At 39.8% G+C, this 16,530-nt stretch overlaps 1 protein-coding gene across 1 annotated transcript in view; it reads right to left on the minus strand.

Moving 5' to 3' along the window:
* Nucleotides 1–8,756: 8,756 nt before the first annotated feature.
* Nucleotides 8,757–16,530, minus strand: part of PARVG (parvin gamma) — a 38,956-nt gene continuing 31,182 nt past the window's right edge. Inside the window, exons 12-13 of the mRNA XM_038397849.2 lie at nucleotides 10,760–10,832; nucleotides 8,757–9,030 (exon numbers count right to left, since the gene is read on the minus strand). Coding sequence (XP_038253777.1) covers nucleotides 8,951–9,030; nucleotides 10,760–10,832 — 153 coding nt within the window. The 3' untranslated portion in view covers nucleotides 8,757–8,950. The remainder of the gene's footprint in view (nucleotides 9,031–10,759; nucleotides 10,833–16,530) is intronic.

Raw genomic sequence — 16,530 nt, forward strand, 5'->3', positions numbered from 1 at the left:
TTCTAGGTTATGTAGGATCAATAAAACTTGTTGTGTACAGCAACTCACTTCTTGCCATTGTAGCTCTTAACAGAAAGCACTTAAAAAGCTAATTATGCCAGCTGTAATACAGCATGGCCAGAGGGTAGCAGGAGAGTGTTAGAAGGGAGCCTTATTCCCTGTAGAGGGAAGAAAGTTTGCTATAAATTAATTAAAGCACCTGAAGCCAATTAAAGCACCTGAAGCCAGTCACATGATAGAAACCCCCAGCTTCAATCAGGCAAGAGGAGGAGTTGAAGCAGAGTGGATTGGTGTTGGAGCAGAGAGCAATTTGGAGGAGTTGAAGCAGAGTGGATTGGTGTTGGAGCAGAGAGCAGTTTGAAGGGAAGCAGAGGAGAGTTTGGAGAAGTTCTGCAGTGGGCTAAGAAGACCAAGACCCTAGGTAAAGGGACACCTGGTTTGTGCAGAGGGAACACAAGAAGTCCCAGAAGCTGAAAGGCAGGAGAGGGAAGTAGCCCAGGGGAAGGAACCACTAGTTCTAGTGGTTTATTGCTATCCCTAGGGCCCCTGGGCTGGGACCCGGAGTAGAGGGCGGGCCCGGGTCCCTCCCTCTCCACTCCCCTCCTCTAGGACACTAGTGGAGCAGTTAATACCCCAGTTCAGGGGCAAGAAACGGTGCTCTGAACTTCCCCCCAACCCCCCCAAGAAGAGAAAGCACGTGACCCATCATAGTAGTGCCAATTTGCCACACAGCATAGACATGGCTCAAGACTTAATTGCACTTACCTGGCTATCCTTCCAAGAATCAAAATAGCTATTGTGACAGAGAATTTGTATACATGACCTAACTTTTAATACATTTAAAAGCTCAGTTTTCTCATATGCAATATTGGAAACAAAGTATGGTTTTACTAACTTTTGAAATGATACACACTAGGCGTAAGAGGTTTCCACTATACTTTTAAAAAAAAAAAAAGTCTGGCAAGTAAATTAATCCTACACATACAAAAATGTCTTTTTCTATTCACAGTACCACAAGTCTTCTCCAAAAGGGGTACAACACATACACCCAACTGTTGGCCAAATCATTTAACATGAATCGACTTCCAACATCTATCTTTTAGTTTAAGCAGTTTTCAGTAAAGCCGATGACAAAAATTTCACTGGCTGCCCACTTTTGCTGAAATGTATAATAAGCTTAAGCAACATGCTGCACTCTAGATTCAATTGTCTGCCAAGAGTGAAGAAAATTTCTAGACAATCTGTTATTTTATTGGCTGCAGTCAGTAAAGCCTGTTGCACCATCTGCTCTGTGGAAAGTACAAGATATGTGTTTTACATGGGTTCTCAATTAGAGATGGGCCAGAGTCAAAATTTCTGCTGTGGGGATTTACTAAAAGAAGTTTCAACAGCAATTCCTGACCTTCTAGCTTCATAGCAAAGCATCCTAGACAAAGTCCTTCCATAACAACGTTATTCTTTTCTATATCCTTGAGGGCGATCTGTCACAACACACCCAGTCAGCGATCTTATCAGAACCATGAAGGACTAAGGGAGCATCGAGCCAAAACTGCCTTCTTATTACTCCAACTAGTCCTCAAGTGCTCAGACATTACTGGGGCTATTTCTGTAGGTAAGTAAATAGTTGGATTCTCCAATACTGGTTTGAGGTACATTAATTTTCTATGGCATCAGGAAGGGAGTTTACACTGCCATTACTTGAGCTGTAAGTGTCCTGGTAGTAAACTGGAGGCTTCAGTCTCAAGGGGTGTTCAGCCAACTATATTCACCACCATTAAAGTAACATGAAGTCCATCATAAAAGCTGACAAATACAGAGGAAAAAATGCTTGAGACCAGAGGTGTTAATCACATTGAATCATGAGGCATGCAATGGTACACAAGTCATGGTGAAGACACAGAATAGGGCTAGTGTATATTTTCTATCAAAACAGGTTTTTGATGGAAAATAAGGTTTGTAACTAAACAAAGTTTTCACAAAAAGTGGCCATGGAAATTTTTAAATATTTTTTTCAAAGAAATGAACACCCAGAACCAGAAAATTTTTTTTTTCCTGAAATGCCACTGCAGTGCCTCACAGGAGTTGCAGTTCAGTAGCCTCATGCTCCCATTCTTCTCTATGGATCAGGTTCCCAAGCCAGACTTCATCTCCCATAATACACTGCAGCCATATGAATTTCCACGATATACCCCTCACCAAGAGGGAGACCATGATGCATCATGGGAGATGTAGTGTGACCAGGAATCCCAGCCTATAGAGCAGAAGGAGAGCATGAGCATGGGAACTATACCTCCCATGAGGCACTATTTCAGAATCAAAATACTTCTATTTTTAATTTTTCACCAAAAACTCCAAATTTTCCATTGAGAAAAAAGTCATTTTCTGGCCTACTCTACTCAATACTTACCTCGTTTTATATAATTTCTGAGGCTTTGGATCTTTTCCACCTGCGTGGGTGAGATTTCATAGGTTTAAATTTTAGAAAGGCACCCTGGAAATGTCTCTGGATGAAATTCTTAAAGCCTTCCATATTGCTTAGTTGCTGAAGTTGAGGGGCTCAGGACACGCTTGTTTTAATGGAGTGAGAGAGAGCCAAATTTTGGGAGCCTGCAGCCACTGGAATGTGGACAGAAACAATCAATGAAAAAAGGTGTTCTGATGTTTTTTAAACCAAAATTCAAAAGGGAGATTTTTATTTTCAATTTCAGATTCAACAACCTGTTGGCTGAAAAAGACCTTCCTGGGTTTTAACCTTCAGTGATGCTCCTGAATTATGATTCACCTTAATCTCCAGTCTGTGTGTGTGTGTGTGTGTCTCTCTCTCTCTTTGTGTTCCCCTGGAATTGTGAGCTTCCATGTGAAATCCACCAGCCTCTGCATCAATAGAGGGGATGATGTAGTATGGCCTTTCTTCTGCCTTGTTTTCTGCAACCTCCCTACTAATATCACCAGTTATTTCTAATTCTGAAATAAATTCCTTGAAAAATAAAGCATACAAAACCTCAAAACGGCTGTTAGTCCTTAGAGCAATGAAGTTGTATCTTTCTTCTGAATTCAGGGGGAGGGGAAACTTTGATTAACTGATTTCTCAGGTTTAAAACCTAGTTGCTAATGAGATGGTGGCAGGTAACTGTGGGGACAAACCATCTCTTCAAGAATTAAAAAAGGAGAAAAAAAATACTTACCCCTGGAAGGAAAAGAGGTTTTTGCCTTCAGCAGTCAAATGTATAATGGTCATTTTAGGACAACTGCTTGTTGCTCCCAAATTTTAAGGGCCAGCTATCTGGAAAGAATGCAGGGAGAGGTTCCTATTGCAGTTTAGCCCCACACTGGGGAGTTCAAAAGTGATTAAGGAATCCCATAGGAAGTAGCTCTTAGGAAAGATGATTCAATTCCTGTCTTGTAGAGGGCCAGGAATCCTGATCTAATGAGTTTTACAGAGCCTGCTGTATTCAAATTAGTTATGTCTATTTGTTTTCCTTTTTATTCTATAACAAGTCTAGATGCTTTTGCACATCCACTGCATCCTGTGTTTAAAGCGTACAATCAGTGTGTCACAGTAACTCCACCCTTCCATCAGCCCTTCTTTCCACAGGCCTCCTGCCAGCCAGTGCCAGGATTAAAGAATTTTGGGGCCCTATGCACAATAGAAATTGGGCACACCTTCCCTGCCCCCGGGAGGATGGGAGACATTAAGATCCTGCCCCCACAGGGTGGGAGCCCCTGAGGTGTTGGAGAATGAGCCTGCCTGGCTGCAATCACCCACAGGCTCCTGTCCCATGGGTCTGGCCTGGTTCCCTGCTCCAGCCTCTGGGCTTTGCCACAGCAGGCAGAGGGAGCCCTCCTCTGCCCCTCACCCCTATGATGCCCTGCCCCTTTCCTGGCCCACAAGGCCCTGCTGCCATAAGATGGGGGCCTTGTGCAAGTGCATTGAGTGCATATTGGGTACCTGGCCCTGCTGCCAACATTCCTGTCCTCAGAGATTCTCTTCCCAGTGGGGCTCTTCTCTTCTGCTGTCTGCTAGCCAGTATATCTGCTTGAGAGACAGTACAATCTAAAGGAATAACGATAGGAGTGAGGCGTAGGATCCTGTCAATACTGCCCAAATCTTTGCTGGTGGCTCACTGTGTAGCTACTTACAAGTCACTTCTTTACTTCAGTGTACCCATCTTTAAAATGAGGACAATATAACAAGCTGATAACACCCTGCATGGGATGCATTGTTTAGCATTCACCTTACTAGCAGCATCTGGGATCACCTGTTGAATATTTAATAAAACAGTGCAATATTTTCTCTGTCTTCTAAAATTATGTGATACACTCAGAGCCTTTTGCTCCTTAGAAATACTTGCCAGTCTTCAATCCATCATAATTCAATTTATTTGCCTACTTATATGGTGTAATGAAAACAGAAGAGATTAGAATTCTAGTAGCATACCCAATTCTCCCCTCAGGGAATGCTTAATTTCTAGGATTTAAAAATTACAGGAGAGTTACATTTGTATATTTAATTATATGGCAAGGCAAATTAATGCCCCAATATGGACATGTCATGGTATACTTAAAATGTCATGATAGATTTGCCAATAAATACAGAACAAACAGGCTTATTTTTCTTTTATTGACTGATAATCATAAGAGAAAAAAAGAGAGCAAGTCTGTCACTGGTTGTGCCAGGCACAAACAACATCTTAGAATAATAATAAATAACTCTCTTTTCCCCGGTTCCATGCTGATGGAATATGTGCTTTAGCACTGTCACTCTGTATTTACTAATCAATCTATGACAAATCTATGACTGTGTCCCATACGTAAGTAGTGCACTTGTACACATTTCTATCGGAAATTATGGAGTGGGTGGCTGTCTAATGGATTACTAAGATTCTAAAGTATGCTTTATGAATCAGACATAGGCTTTTTATAATCAGACACATGCTTATTCAAGACATCACGCACATTATGAATTGGCTCATAGTGTGAAAGACATTAAAATATTCATGTTTCAGTCTCTATTTTAAAGTTACTGATTCAACTACATTAGTTGACATCCTTTTGAAAACATACAGCAAAAATAAAAGATTACTCATTACAAAAGGGCTTACCAGAACTTGAGGTGGAAAGGAGAGCATAGTCCAACCACCTATTCAGGAGCTAGATAGGTATCTGGCATAAATCCATCCATTGTCTTCAAAAGAGCTGTATTTATTTACACTAGCTGAGGATCCGACCACAAGATTTTAAATGCTATGAGATGAAATCTAAATATTTGCCTTTCCACACCCCCACCTTCCGTTCCATTACATTATTTATTGGAACTTCCCCTTTACGAAAAGAGCACAAGAAATTCCAAAATCAGGACTATCTCCAATTTTCAAGACAAGTAGTATTCTTCATTCATTTCGGAGTAACACATTTGAAGAGCTTTTATGTGATCAGCTGTGAGAATTGCACTCTTGATCTGGTGATGGAGGGGGGCATGGTTAATGGACAGATATATTTTGGAGAAAGGAAAAGGGAAAGTTTGAAGGTGTGCTTTCTAGAGGAAGGGATTGTGAGCCAGTACTTATGGATCATATTCTTGGCTCTGCACTAACTTGCTAATCTTTCTGTGCTTCATTTTCTCAGTCTATAAAATAGGGATGTTAAAAGTAGGAAAGGATCTGTAAAAAGTAGGAAAGGGTCATTTGTGTGATATGGACAACTGCCTAGCTAGGAATTGGACTGAGATCACCAACTCATTTCACATAGACAACAAAGAGTCCGGTGGCACCTTAAAGACTAACAGATTTATTTGAGTAGAAGCTTTCGGGGTAAAAAACCCACTTCTTCAGATGCATGGAGTGAAAATTACAGATGTAGGCATTATTATTCTGACACATGAAGAGAAGGGAGTTACCTCACAAGTGGAGAACCAGTGTTGCCAGGGCCAGTTCAATCAGGGTGGATGTATACTCCCAATAATAGATGATGAGGTGTCAATTCCAGAAGAGGGAAAGTTGCTTTTGTAGTGAGCCAGCCACTCCCAGTTCCCATTCAATCCCAAATTAATAGTGTTAAATTTGCAAATGAATTTTAGTTCTGCAGTTTTTCTTTGAAGTGTGTTTCTGAAGTTTTTTTGTTCAAGTATGGCTACTTTTAAATCTGTTATTGAGTGACCAGGGAGATTGAAGCGTTCTCCCACTGGCTTCTGTATGTTACCATTCATGAGGTCTGATTTATATTTCCATTTATTCTTTTACATAGAGACCAGTTTGGCCAATGTACATGGCAGAGGGGCATTGCTGACACATGATGGCATATATCACATTGGTAGATGTGCAGGTGAACAAGCCTCTGATAGCGTAGCTGATGTGATTAGGCCCTATGATGGTGTCCCCTAAATAGATATGTGGACACAGCTGGCGACGGGCTTTGTTGCAAGGATAGGTTCCTGGGTTAGTGGTTTTGTTGTGTGGTGTGGGGTTGCTGGTGAGTATTTGCTTCAGGTTGGGGGGCTGTCTAAGTGAGGACTGGCCTGCCTCCCAAGGTCTGTGAGAGTGAGGGATCGTTTTCCAGGATAGGTTGTAGATCGTTGATGATGTGCTGGAGAGGTTTTAGCTGGGGGCTGTATGTGATTGCCAATGGTGTTCTGTTATTTTCCTCGTTGGGCCTGTCCTGTAGTAGGTGACTTCTAGGTACCCGTCTCACTCTGTCAATCTGTTTCCTCACTTCCCCAGGTGGGTATTGTAGTTTTAAGAATGTTTGATAGAGATCTTGTAGGTGTTTGTCTCTGTCTGTGGGATTGGAGCAAATTCTGTTGTATCTTAGGGCTTGGATGTAGACAATGGATCGTATGATGTATCCTGGATGGAAGCTGGAGGCATGTAGGTAAGTATAGCGGTCAGTAGGTTTCCGGTATTGGGTGGTGTTTATGTGACCACAGGCCACTAAAAATACATCATCTAGTAATGACTTCCAGTCACTAGCAACATGGGCTGGATTCTAACCAATTACCTAATGGCAAAAGGTACCTATACCATAGTACCAGTCCCCAGAGTCATTAAATCCCTCTGTGATGGACATTCTATTTCTGTATCCTCAATAATCTAGCTGTGTTCTAATCTTCATGTAATGTTCCGGTAAATGCATCAGTGAATAAAGAACACAAACTTTTAAGATTTTCCCCCTCATCAGATGTTTAGAGCCCATCAGGAGAATAAAACAAGGTATCTACAGAGATTCATACATGAGATAACCCTAAGAATGTACGTCCGATATGAATCTTTTGGAATAGCTGATTTAATTAACTTTTGCTATTGAAGCAGGGTGCTCTTTTTTGGTTACTTGTTGGCGCCAGACGTTTGATTTTCCTTTGTAAAATGTATCTTGATAGTTAGCATCAATGCAAACGGGATTATGATGTTCATAGCGGTTTGTGGAACTCTCTCCTTTATTAGCTTTGCATAATTATTTTTCAAAGCCAGAACTTGAAGATTTATCAATATTGCCATCTAAGGATCTCTTCTAGACTGCACAATCAAGAACTAGACCCAAAAAATTCTTAAATGTCAGCACTCAAACTTGGAGTGCTGTGGTTTCCCATATTAATACACAGACTGAGGGATCTGATCAGGGATCAAATGCCAGAGTCACTGACTAAAGGAAATTAAATTGGTTAAAAGGGATGGCAAAATAAAATCACAACAACTCACTTCTTCCCATATTAGAAATCTTTACACATCATCCAAATATACATGAAATGCAAATTTAAAATAACTTTAAGGTCAAACGAAGCTGAAGAAAGCCTCAAAGGGCCTAGGACTTAAACACCAGCGGAGAGGAAGGAGAGGAATGTGGCTTTTGCAGCCACAGCTACATTAGGGTGGGGATTGTGGGGGTGCATACCTTAGTGGCAGCTGCTGGAGGTATTGTACAGAATAGGTATCCTGTATAGTTCCAATACAGGTTGAGTGCCCCTCAGGAGCAAACTCAGAAGTGGCAGCTACAAAAAGGTTTCAGTATAAACTCCCGTCAGTGCTGGACTCTGAGTGTTACTGGGAGAGAATGAGCCATACCCCAACCCACCCTCCCATGCACCCTTGTAAGGGGGAAGGTGGAGTCATGTTAGCCTCTCCCCTGGCACTTAGATAGGCAGAGACTAGTATTCAGGCTGGCCATAAGTAGGTGCACAAGAGTTGCAGGGAGAAGAGGGCTGCAGCAGGCCACAATGTTGTGCTAGATTAAAGGGCAAATAAGGGGGCTCTTTCATTGTTTTGTAGGTTACGAAGGACCAGGGAAATCCACAATACTGTACAGTGGATGGCCTGCATAGCCTCTCCAATATAAATGTATTTTAAGAGGCAAGCAAGCAAGCAGATTTTTTCAAACATTTCATGCCTTGTCAAGTTTCATACCGCTAGCCATTTTTAAAAATTATTAATCTCATTATCCTGCCTGAAAATGTAGTACATGAGTTATTAGATTATGAGCGTCAAGCCCTCTTGGATTCTATCTATGGACTTCAACTCCATCATGGTGCTGCAGCCACCTCAATGCAAGTACAGGTGCCAAGTTCTAAAAATAACTTCCAGCTCCCTCGCTGATAAAAGGGTGAGGGGTTGAAGCCAGGGGCTGGGGTAGGTCATTTACTAGTCTTTACAGCATTTTGGGGCCTTAGACGAAGCAAGGGGTGGATTCTGTTTCTGTGGCAAAATTCACAGCCAGGAAACAGCAGAAAACACTGGCCCCGAATACGCGCGCGCACACACACACACACACACACACATTTATATTATAGATAGCACAAGTTATATAACTGTAACTTTGCATGCATACACACTTTTCAAAGCATATTAATGCAACAAGTGTCATACAAGGTGTGCACATGTGCAAAGTGGCAAACATATAGCTAGGGACTGAAAATTAAACCCAGCATACACTAGCAAGAAAATCTAGTTCTTGGTCTCACTCTTCATGTTTCTTTGGTCTTGTATTTGGAATACAAGCAGTACAAAACCTGCAATGTAGTCTTCATATCTCTGTTCACAATATCTGTGGATACACAAGAAAGAAACAAGCCTGCAAATGTCAAAGCATTGAAGGTAATCTTTCACTTTTCCCAAATTACAATCTAACTAAATCAAGAACCAAAACAGGAAATGTAAAGTTATCAGATTTTCTTGATTTCTTAAATGAGTTAGGAGAAGAAAAAGGGTCCTTTACCACTTTACCATATTGGAATAAGGATCAGTAACATACAATAAGAAACAATTTTTCATTGGCAGATAGCAGAGCAGATAACTGAATAAGACTTGATAATTGTATTTTTTGTGATTCTATTATAATGTGAATAGTAGCAGACATAGCCTTAACTCTTCATTTCCTGGCTTTGTGGTGTTTGCATTTTGTTCTGTGGTGTGTACTTCCTGCTTTTTGAAGGTTGCAGTTTTCAGCTGCTAACTTCCATATTCTGAAAGTGCACAAGGTACTGCTAAGCAACCTCAGCTCATGTTTGACAAGGGTTTTTGCTAGTTAGTACATCGATTTGTATGCAAACTACTACTTCTTCCAAACGATGAGAGACGTAGAGGGCTTGCTGCTCCTCTTCAAGTAATGTAAATGTATGTCTTTGTCCTGAACATAGCATAGGACCACTAGGCCAGATCTTCAGTGGGTATAAACAGTGTAGTTCCATTAAACATCAACACTCATCAGCTGAGGATCTGGCCTAGGTAGCTGTACATAAATGATGCATAGATGCTGGAGTTTATATTTCCCACATTAATCAACAGTAGACATTATTTGAGGCAAGCCTCCATATTTAGAGAAATGGATGTCCAATGCTTTTAACCCACTCAAAGAAAAGGTATACCCATAGGCTTTCACAAATTTGGCTTTCCCAGTTTAACTAGAATGGTTCACTGAACTTCAAGTTGCAAGTATAGGGCACAAAGGCTCCAGTTTTTCTCTGCATGCTCACAAATCACTCACATTGACATTAATGACAGCTATCCAGTAGTAGAGGTGGTTGGAAAAAAAACATCCAAAACAAAATGTTAACGAAAAAAATTAAACAAATTTTCATAATTCTCACACCTTCCATTTTTTTGATTGTCTCTACCCAACAATGTAGGTACAGATAGATGACCATTCCATGTGCTCATATGTACATATACCCCAATCTTGTTCATGAGTGGACTATCCAACTGGGAAAAGATGCCATTTTTAACACTTGAATAGCTTTCTGGGGAACATGGTAAAATGCCCATCACTTAACATCTTTAAATAAAGACTTGAGGTCTCTCTAAAATATATGATGTAGTTCAGCAACATGTTATTGGGCTTGATTGTGGAATGACTGGGTGAAATTGAATGGTCTATGTTATTTAGGAGCTTGGACTAGATGATCATAATGGTCACTTCTGTCTCTAAAAATCTACTAATCCATTCACATCCTGATTTTGGCAACGAGGTCCCACAGACAACACACTTACTCCTAATTGGTAATTTCAGCAACTACTGATGTATCTTACATCATTTCATTCTTGCTTTAAATGGTGTTAACTTACCAAACAGTGGGTATTGTAACAATAGAATTTTTTTTTTAGCGTAGACTAGATTGTTAAAATATGGGATACATACAGGAGATATGTAGAAAAGGAAATGTTATGAAATATGTGGTTGTCATGTTGGAGAAGATTCTCTAGCTGAGTATCTTTGCTTTTCATGAACCAGAGCAAGAATCATTCTCTTCCAGAACAATTACTATGTTATGACTCACCTTCAGCATTCACAGGAAAATCTAGAAGACCTCCATCTGTCAGCAAAGCCATTGCAAGGTTAACATTGTGAAGCTGTTGATCAGAAGAGATCAGTGAAACAAAGTAAACTCGGGCCAAATATAGATAGTGCATGCTTTATTTCTTTCGTAGTTGAAATGAGAGTTAGCATTGCTGCACCAACATTTTTTTCATACTCTCTTTAGTTCCGGTGAAAAGCTTATCACTTCTATCAATTACCAGATCAGAAAAATAGAAACCAAATTTCCTTTAAAAATTACATGAGAAGGGATGCAGAAAGATCAATTCATTTAAAAGTTTTCTGAAAATCTTGCATTAATGAGAGCCCCAAAAATTAAAAGTTTGATAAAAACACAGGGAAATGTTTAACAAATTAAATTTGCAGAAAGTATTCTATTTTTCATTTAAAATCCTAAAGGTTTGAAATTTTCTGAGCAGCTGTAAATGCAAACATTAGGATAATGTTTTAACATACAAAGGTCTACATGCATACTAAATATTATTGATGATATCATCATGGATATCACACTTGAGATATTAAGGAAACTTCTAGGAATCAAGTATTTTTCAATTCTTTTGTACTTCCTTTCTTGGCTGACTGCTTCTTCCCATCAGGAAAACAACATTGCAGATGCATGAATTTATTCATAAGTGACTTTACAAAAGGACAACAAAGCTCTTGATATTTATTTATTTACAGTTACATTCCAGATCCCATTTGCCTCTTGATTTTAACAATCTAAAAACAGGTTGTCTATTTAGATTCTGTCACAAGACTATTCCTTTAATGAAGTAAGAACAAAAACGAATTTAAATTGCTTCCTTACCCATTCTACTTGCTACTGATCAGCTTATCCTCCAGGAGGTACCGTGTACAGTGCTGGCATGCTGTGCTTTTTAGCCTCCCCATGTTACACACTTATGTCCAACCATGCATAAGCTGAGCAAGAGCTTATTGCTCTTTTATTTTGAACTAAATGATACCTTTATGTTCCACCTGGTTTGGTGATTTACAGATAACAATGACAGAGTTTGAAACTAGGTTTAGATTCTTCTTCAAACCCATGCCAGACAAGGAAAATGAAAGAATTATACAGAGCTACAAACTGTTTACCTGGGGATGAATAAATAAAATGATTGTTTAATGAAGTCACTGAGTGAGGAGGATCAGATGTTTCCCTCAGCAAGTTTGAGACTTCCATATAAAAGTAGAATGCTGATCTTTTATATAAATCTTAAGACGCAGTACTGATATTTACTACTGATAGGCAAAATGCTTTGGATAAAGGGAGCACATTCATCTTTCTGCACTTCCAGATGGAACCAGAAGCACCTGAATACTGTTCAGCATTTCCAGCCTGATAGGAAGTTGGAAATATGAGAAGTCTTGGATAAAAGTCTACTCTAATGGTTATAGACTCTTCTGCCCCATGCTACTAGCTTGTCTTCCTCTCCATTTCTGTCATGTCCTCTTTCCAGCCTGAACACAGAAGGGAGTTCATGTGCATGAAGTGCAAGCTGGTGGCTGTGCTGGAAGAAAAGATTCTTGGATTGGAGGAGAGATACTACTGAGAATCTGAGAAGGTGAAGAGGAAATACTGTTACCCCAGGTTCAAGGAAGAAGGGAACTGGCCACCAAGGAATCAAAGAGAGAGGAAATCAGAGAAGAAGCCTGGCAATTCATAACCACCAGAGGCATAAGGTCATGGTGAAGCTTGCTTGCAAAAAGTTCTCCAACTGTCCAAGGAAGACAGATAATTCTTGTTGGAGATTCATACTCAGAAGAATCAAAAGAAATTCTGCAAGGCACAGGCAGACAATAGGACAGTGTGCTGATTTCCTAAAGCCAAGAAATGAAACACCACTGTAAGACTGGATAGGCTTCTGAAGTCAACAGCCATCACCATTGGTGATGATGCCTATTGGAACCAATGACACTGTATTGCGGGATATTTTGCAGATAGTAGATGACTTCAGGGAACTTGGAAGTATTCTGAAGAAGAATGTCCAAGTGATCTCTGAGATCCTTCCCGTCCCATGAGTGAAAGAAGACAAAAGGCAGAAGATTCTGGAAATGAATTGTTAGCTAGGTAAGTGATATAGTGTTTTGGGTTTATGGAACATTGATCCACTTTCTGTGGGGAGAGGGGATTATATAGTCTGCATGGCCTCCATCTCAGTAGTAGGGGAACCAATCACTTCAGGGACAGGCTGGCTAGAGTATTCAGGAGAGAGCTAAACTAATAGGGTAAAAAGAGGGAAGATATGAGCACTCGGCACAAAATTGAGATGTTGAAAACAAAATTAATCAAGGAACCAAAGGACACGAAGAGAAGAAATTATTGAATTGCCTACACTATGTTCAGAGGCTGAGTAATAAACAAGAGGAACTGGAATTGCTCATTTATGAGCATAAATTTGGTCTAGTTAGCATTACTGAAACATGGTGAGATGATTCTCACATTTGGAATGTTAAAATCAATGGTTATAACCTATTTAGGAAGGATCAAGTAGGGAAAAGAGGAGGGAGAGCGGCATTCTTTGTCAACAGTGGAATTAGCTGTTTCCGAATCACCGATAACTTAGAAGAAAATGATCTTCAATGCTTATGGATCAATGTCCTAACAGATAAAACACACAGATGGGGTACCAGATGGTGTATGCTATAGACCACGAAATCAGTGTTAGGAACAGGATAACCACCTCCTTTGCACTTATCTATAATGTGTAGGAAATTAAGCTGCATGATCATGAGGGACTTCAATCTGCATGACATATGCTGAAGATCTCATGTTGCCAGTACCAAAACATCCCTGGAATTTCTAAACATTATAGATGACAATTTCCTAACAAAGTGTTGCAGCCTACATAGGAGAATTCTTTATTAGACCTTCTCCTAACAGATGAAGAGGAACTGATCACAGAACTAAAAATTAATGGTAGCTTAGGTACAAGTGATCATGATTTGCAAGCAGAATAAAGTCCAGACCATTAATATGTACACCTGGTTCTTTAATGGGGCCAATTTCACAAAGCTGGAAACAATTATGACCCAAATCAGCTAGAAGGAAGAATTTAATCAGAAAAATGTGAATGATAATTGGAAATCATTTAAGAAAATCTTACTAGATGCCCCAAAAGCCACAATCAAGGAACAAGCCTATGCTGGTTAAAAAAATGACCTATTTTAGAGGAGAAGTGTAGGCAGCTATAAAAAAGTACGAAAGAGTGAGTGTGAGTGTAAAAACAAATGGCATAATGGGGAAGGTGATAGTAATGAATATAAATCAGAAGTTGGGAATTGTAGAAAAATTATAAGAGAAGCAAAGGGACAGAGGAAAAATCTATGGCCAGCAGAGTTGAGGACAATAAGAAGGAATTTTAAAAATATATTAGAAACAAAAGAAGTCTAACAATAGTATTGGATGGAACTGGTAGAATTATCAATAACAATGCAGAAAAGGCAGATGTGGTCAATAAATAATTCTAGTCTGTATGGGGGGGGGGGGAGACAGACAATATAGTCTCTTCATATGGTGAAGATGACACTCTTTCCATTCCACTAGTTTCTCTGGAGGATGTTAAACAGAAGCTACTAAAGTTAGACATTTTATATTAGGAGGTCCAAATAACTTCCATCCAAGGATTTTAAAAGAGCTGGCTGAGTAGGTTGCTGGAGCATTAATGTTGATTTTCAATAAGTCTTGGAGCACTGGGAAAATTTTCAGAAAACTGTAAGAAAGCTAATGTTGTGCCAAATTTTAAAAAGGATAAAGAGAATGACCCTGGCAATTATAGGCCTGTCAGCCTGACATCGATCTCAGTCAATATAACGAAACAGCTGATATAGGACTCAATTAATATAGAATTAAAGGAGGGTAAAGTAAGTAATGCAAATCAAAATGGGTTTATGGAAAATAGATTAAATCAGACTAACTTGATATCTTTTTTTAGCTGAGTTTACATGTTGGGTTGTTAAAGGTAATAGTGTTGACGTAGTATACTTAGACTTCTTTAGGACGTTTGACTTGGTACTGCATGACATAGTGATTAAAAAACTAGAATGATATAAAATTAACATGGCACACATTAAATGGATTAAAAACTGGCTAACCAAATAGGTCTCAAAATGTAACTGTAAATGAGGAATCATCATTGATGGATGTGTTTCCAGTGGGCCCCGTATGGATTGGTTCTTGGCCCTACACTATTTAACATTTTTATCAATAACCTGGAAGAAACCAAAAAATCATCATTGATGAAGTTTGCAGATGACACAAAGATTGGGGGAGTGGTAAATATTGAAGAGCATGGGTCATTGATTCAGAGAAAACTGGATCGCTTGGTAAACTGATCACAAGGAAATAATATATGTTTAATACTGCTAAATGTAAATGTATACATCTAGGAGGAAAGAATATAGGCCATGCTTATATGATGTGGGACTCTATCCTGGGAAGCAGTGGCTCTGAAAGATTTGAGGGTCATGGCTGATAATCAGCTGAATATGAGCTTTCAGTGTGACACTGTGTCCAAAAGAGCTAATGTGATCCTTGGATGCATAAACAGAGGAATCTCAAGTAGAGCAGAGAGGTTGTTTTACCTCTGTATTTGGCACTAGTGTGACCATTGCTGGAATACTGAGTCCAATTCTGGTGCACACAATTTAAGAAGGATGTTAATAAATTGGAGAGGGTTGAGTGACTAAAGGATTAGAAAATCTGTCTCATAGTGATAGACTCAAAGAACTCAGTGTATTTAGCTCAACAAAGAGAAGGTTAAGGGAGACTTGATTACAGTCTATAGGTACCTACATGAGGAACAAATATTTAATAATGGACTCCTAAATCTAGCAGAGAAAGGTATAACCCAATTCAATGGCTAGAAGTTGAAGCTAGACAAATTCAGACTGAAAATAAGACAAATGTTTAACAGTGAGGGTAATTAACCATTAGAACAATTTACCAAGGGTCATGGTGGAGTCTCGATCATTGACAATTTTTAAATCAAGATTGGATATTTTTTCTAAAACAGTGGTTTTCAACCTTTTTTATTTCCAGAGCCCTAAAAAATTTTGAATGGAAGTGCAGACCTCTTTGGAAATCTTAGACGTAGTCTGCAGAATCCCAGGGGTTCCGTGGACCACAGATTGAAAACCATTGTTCTAAAAGATATACTCTAGGAATTATCTGGGGGAAATTCTATGGCCTGTGTTATACAGGAGGTTAGATTAGATGATCACAATGAATTCTTCTGGCCTTGAAAACTATGAACTGCCCCCCATCCCAATTCCTGCTCTCTTTTCCCCTCCTTCTCTGCTCCTGCTCATCCTTTGGTCCCTAAATTCCTCCCCTTCCTCATCCCTCTGCATTCCCACTAGAGTGACCAGACTTCCCAATATTAGGGGCTTTGGCTTATATACACAGCTATACCCCCCAACCCCTGAAAAAAAAAAGTGTTACAATTTTTCACATTTACTATCTGGTCACCCTAATTCCCATGGTGGCTTCTCCCTCCTTTTCCTCCACACTACCTAGGCCCAGCAACTGAGAACACAGAGAACAAGAGACAGTCTCCCTGCTCTCAGTTCCAGTGCCCAAGTCCACAATGGCCCGCAACTACTGAAGAAGCAACTGAAGGGAAAGTCTTGTGCAGCCTTGCAGCTCAGGGCTTGGAGCATGCTTGGTTGCTCTGAGGGGATGGTGCATGTGCAGTCCTGTCACACACAGGAGCAGTGAGAGGATGGAGCATG

Source organism: Dermochelys coriacea, chromosome 1 (assembly GCF_009764565.3).
Source record: "Dermochelys coriacea isolate rDerCor1 chromosome 1, rDerCor1.pri.v4, whole genome shotgun sequence".
NCBI classification, from domain to species: Eukaryota; Metazoa; Chordata; order Testudines; family Dermochelyidae; genus Dermochelys; species Dermochelys coriacea.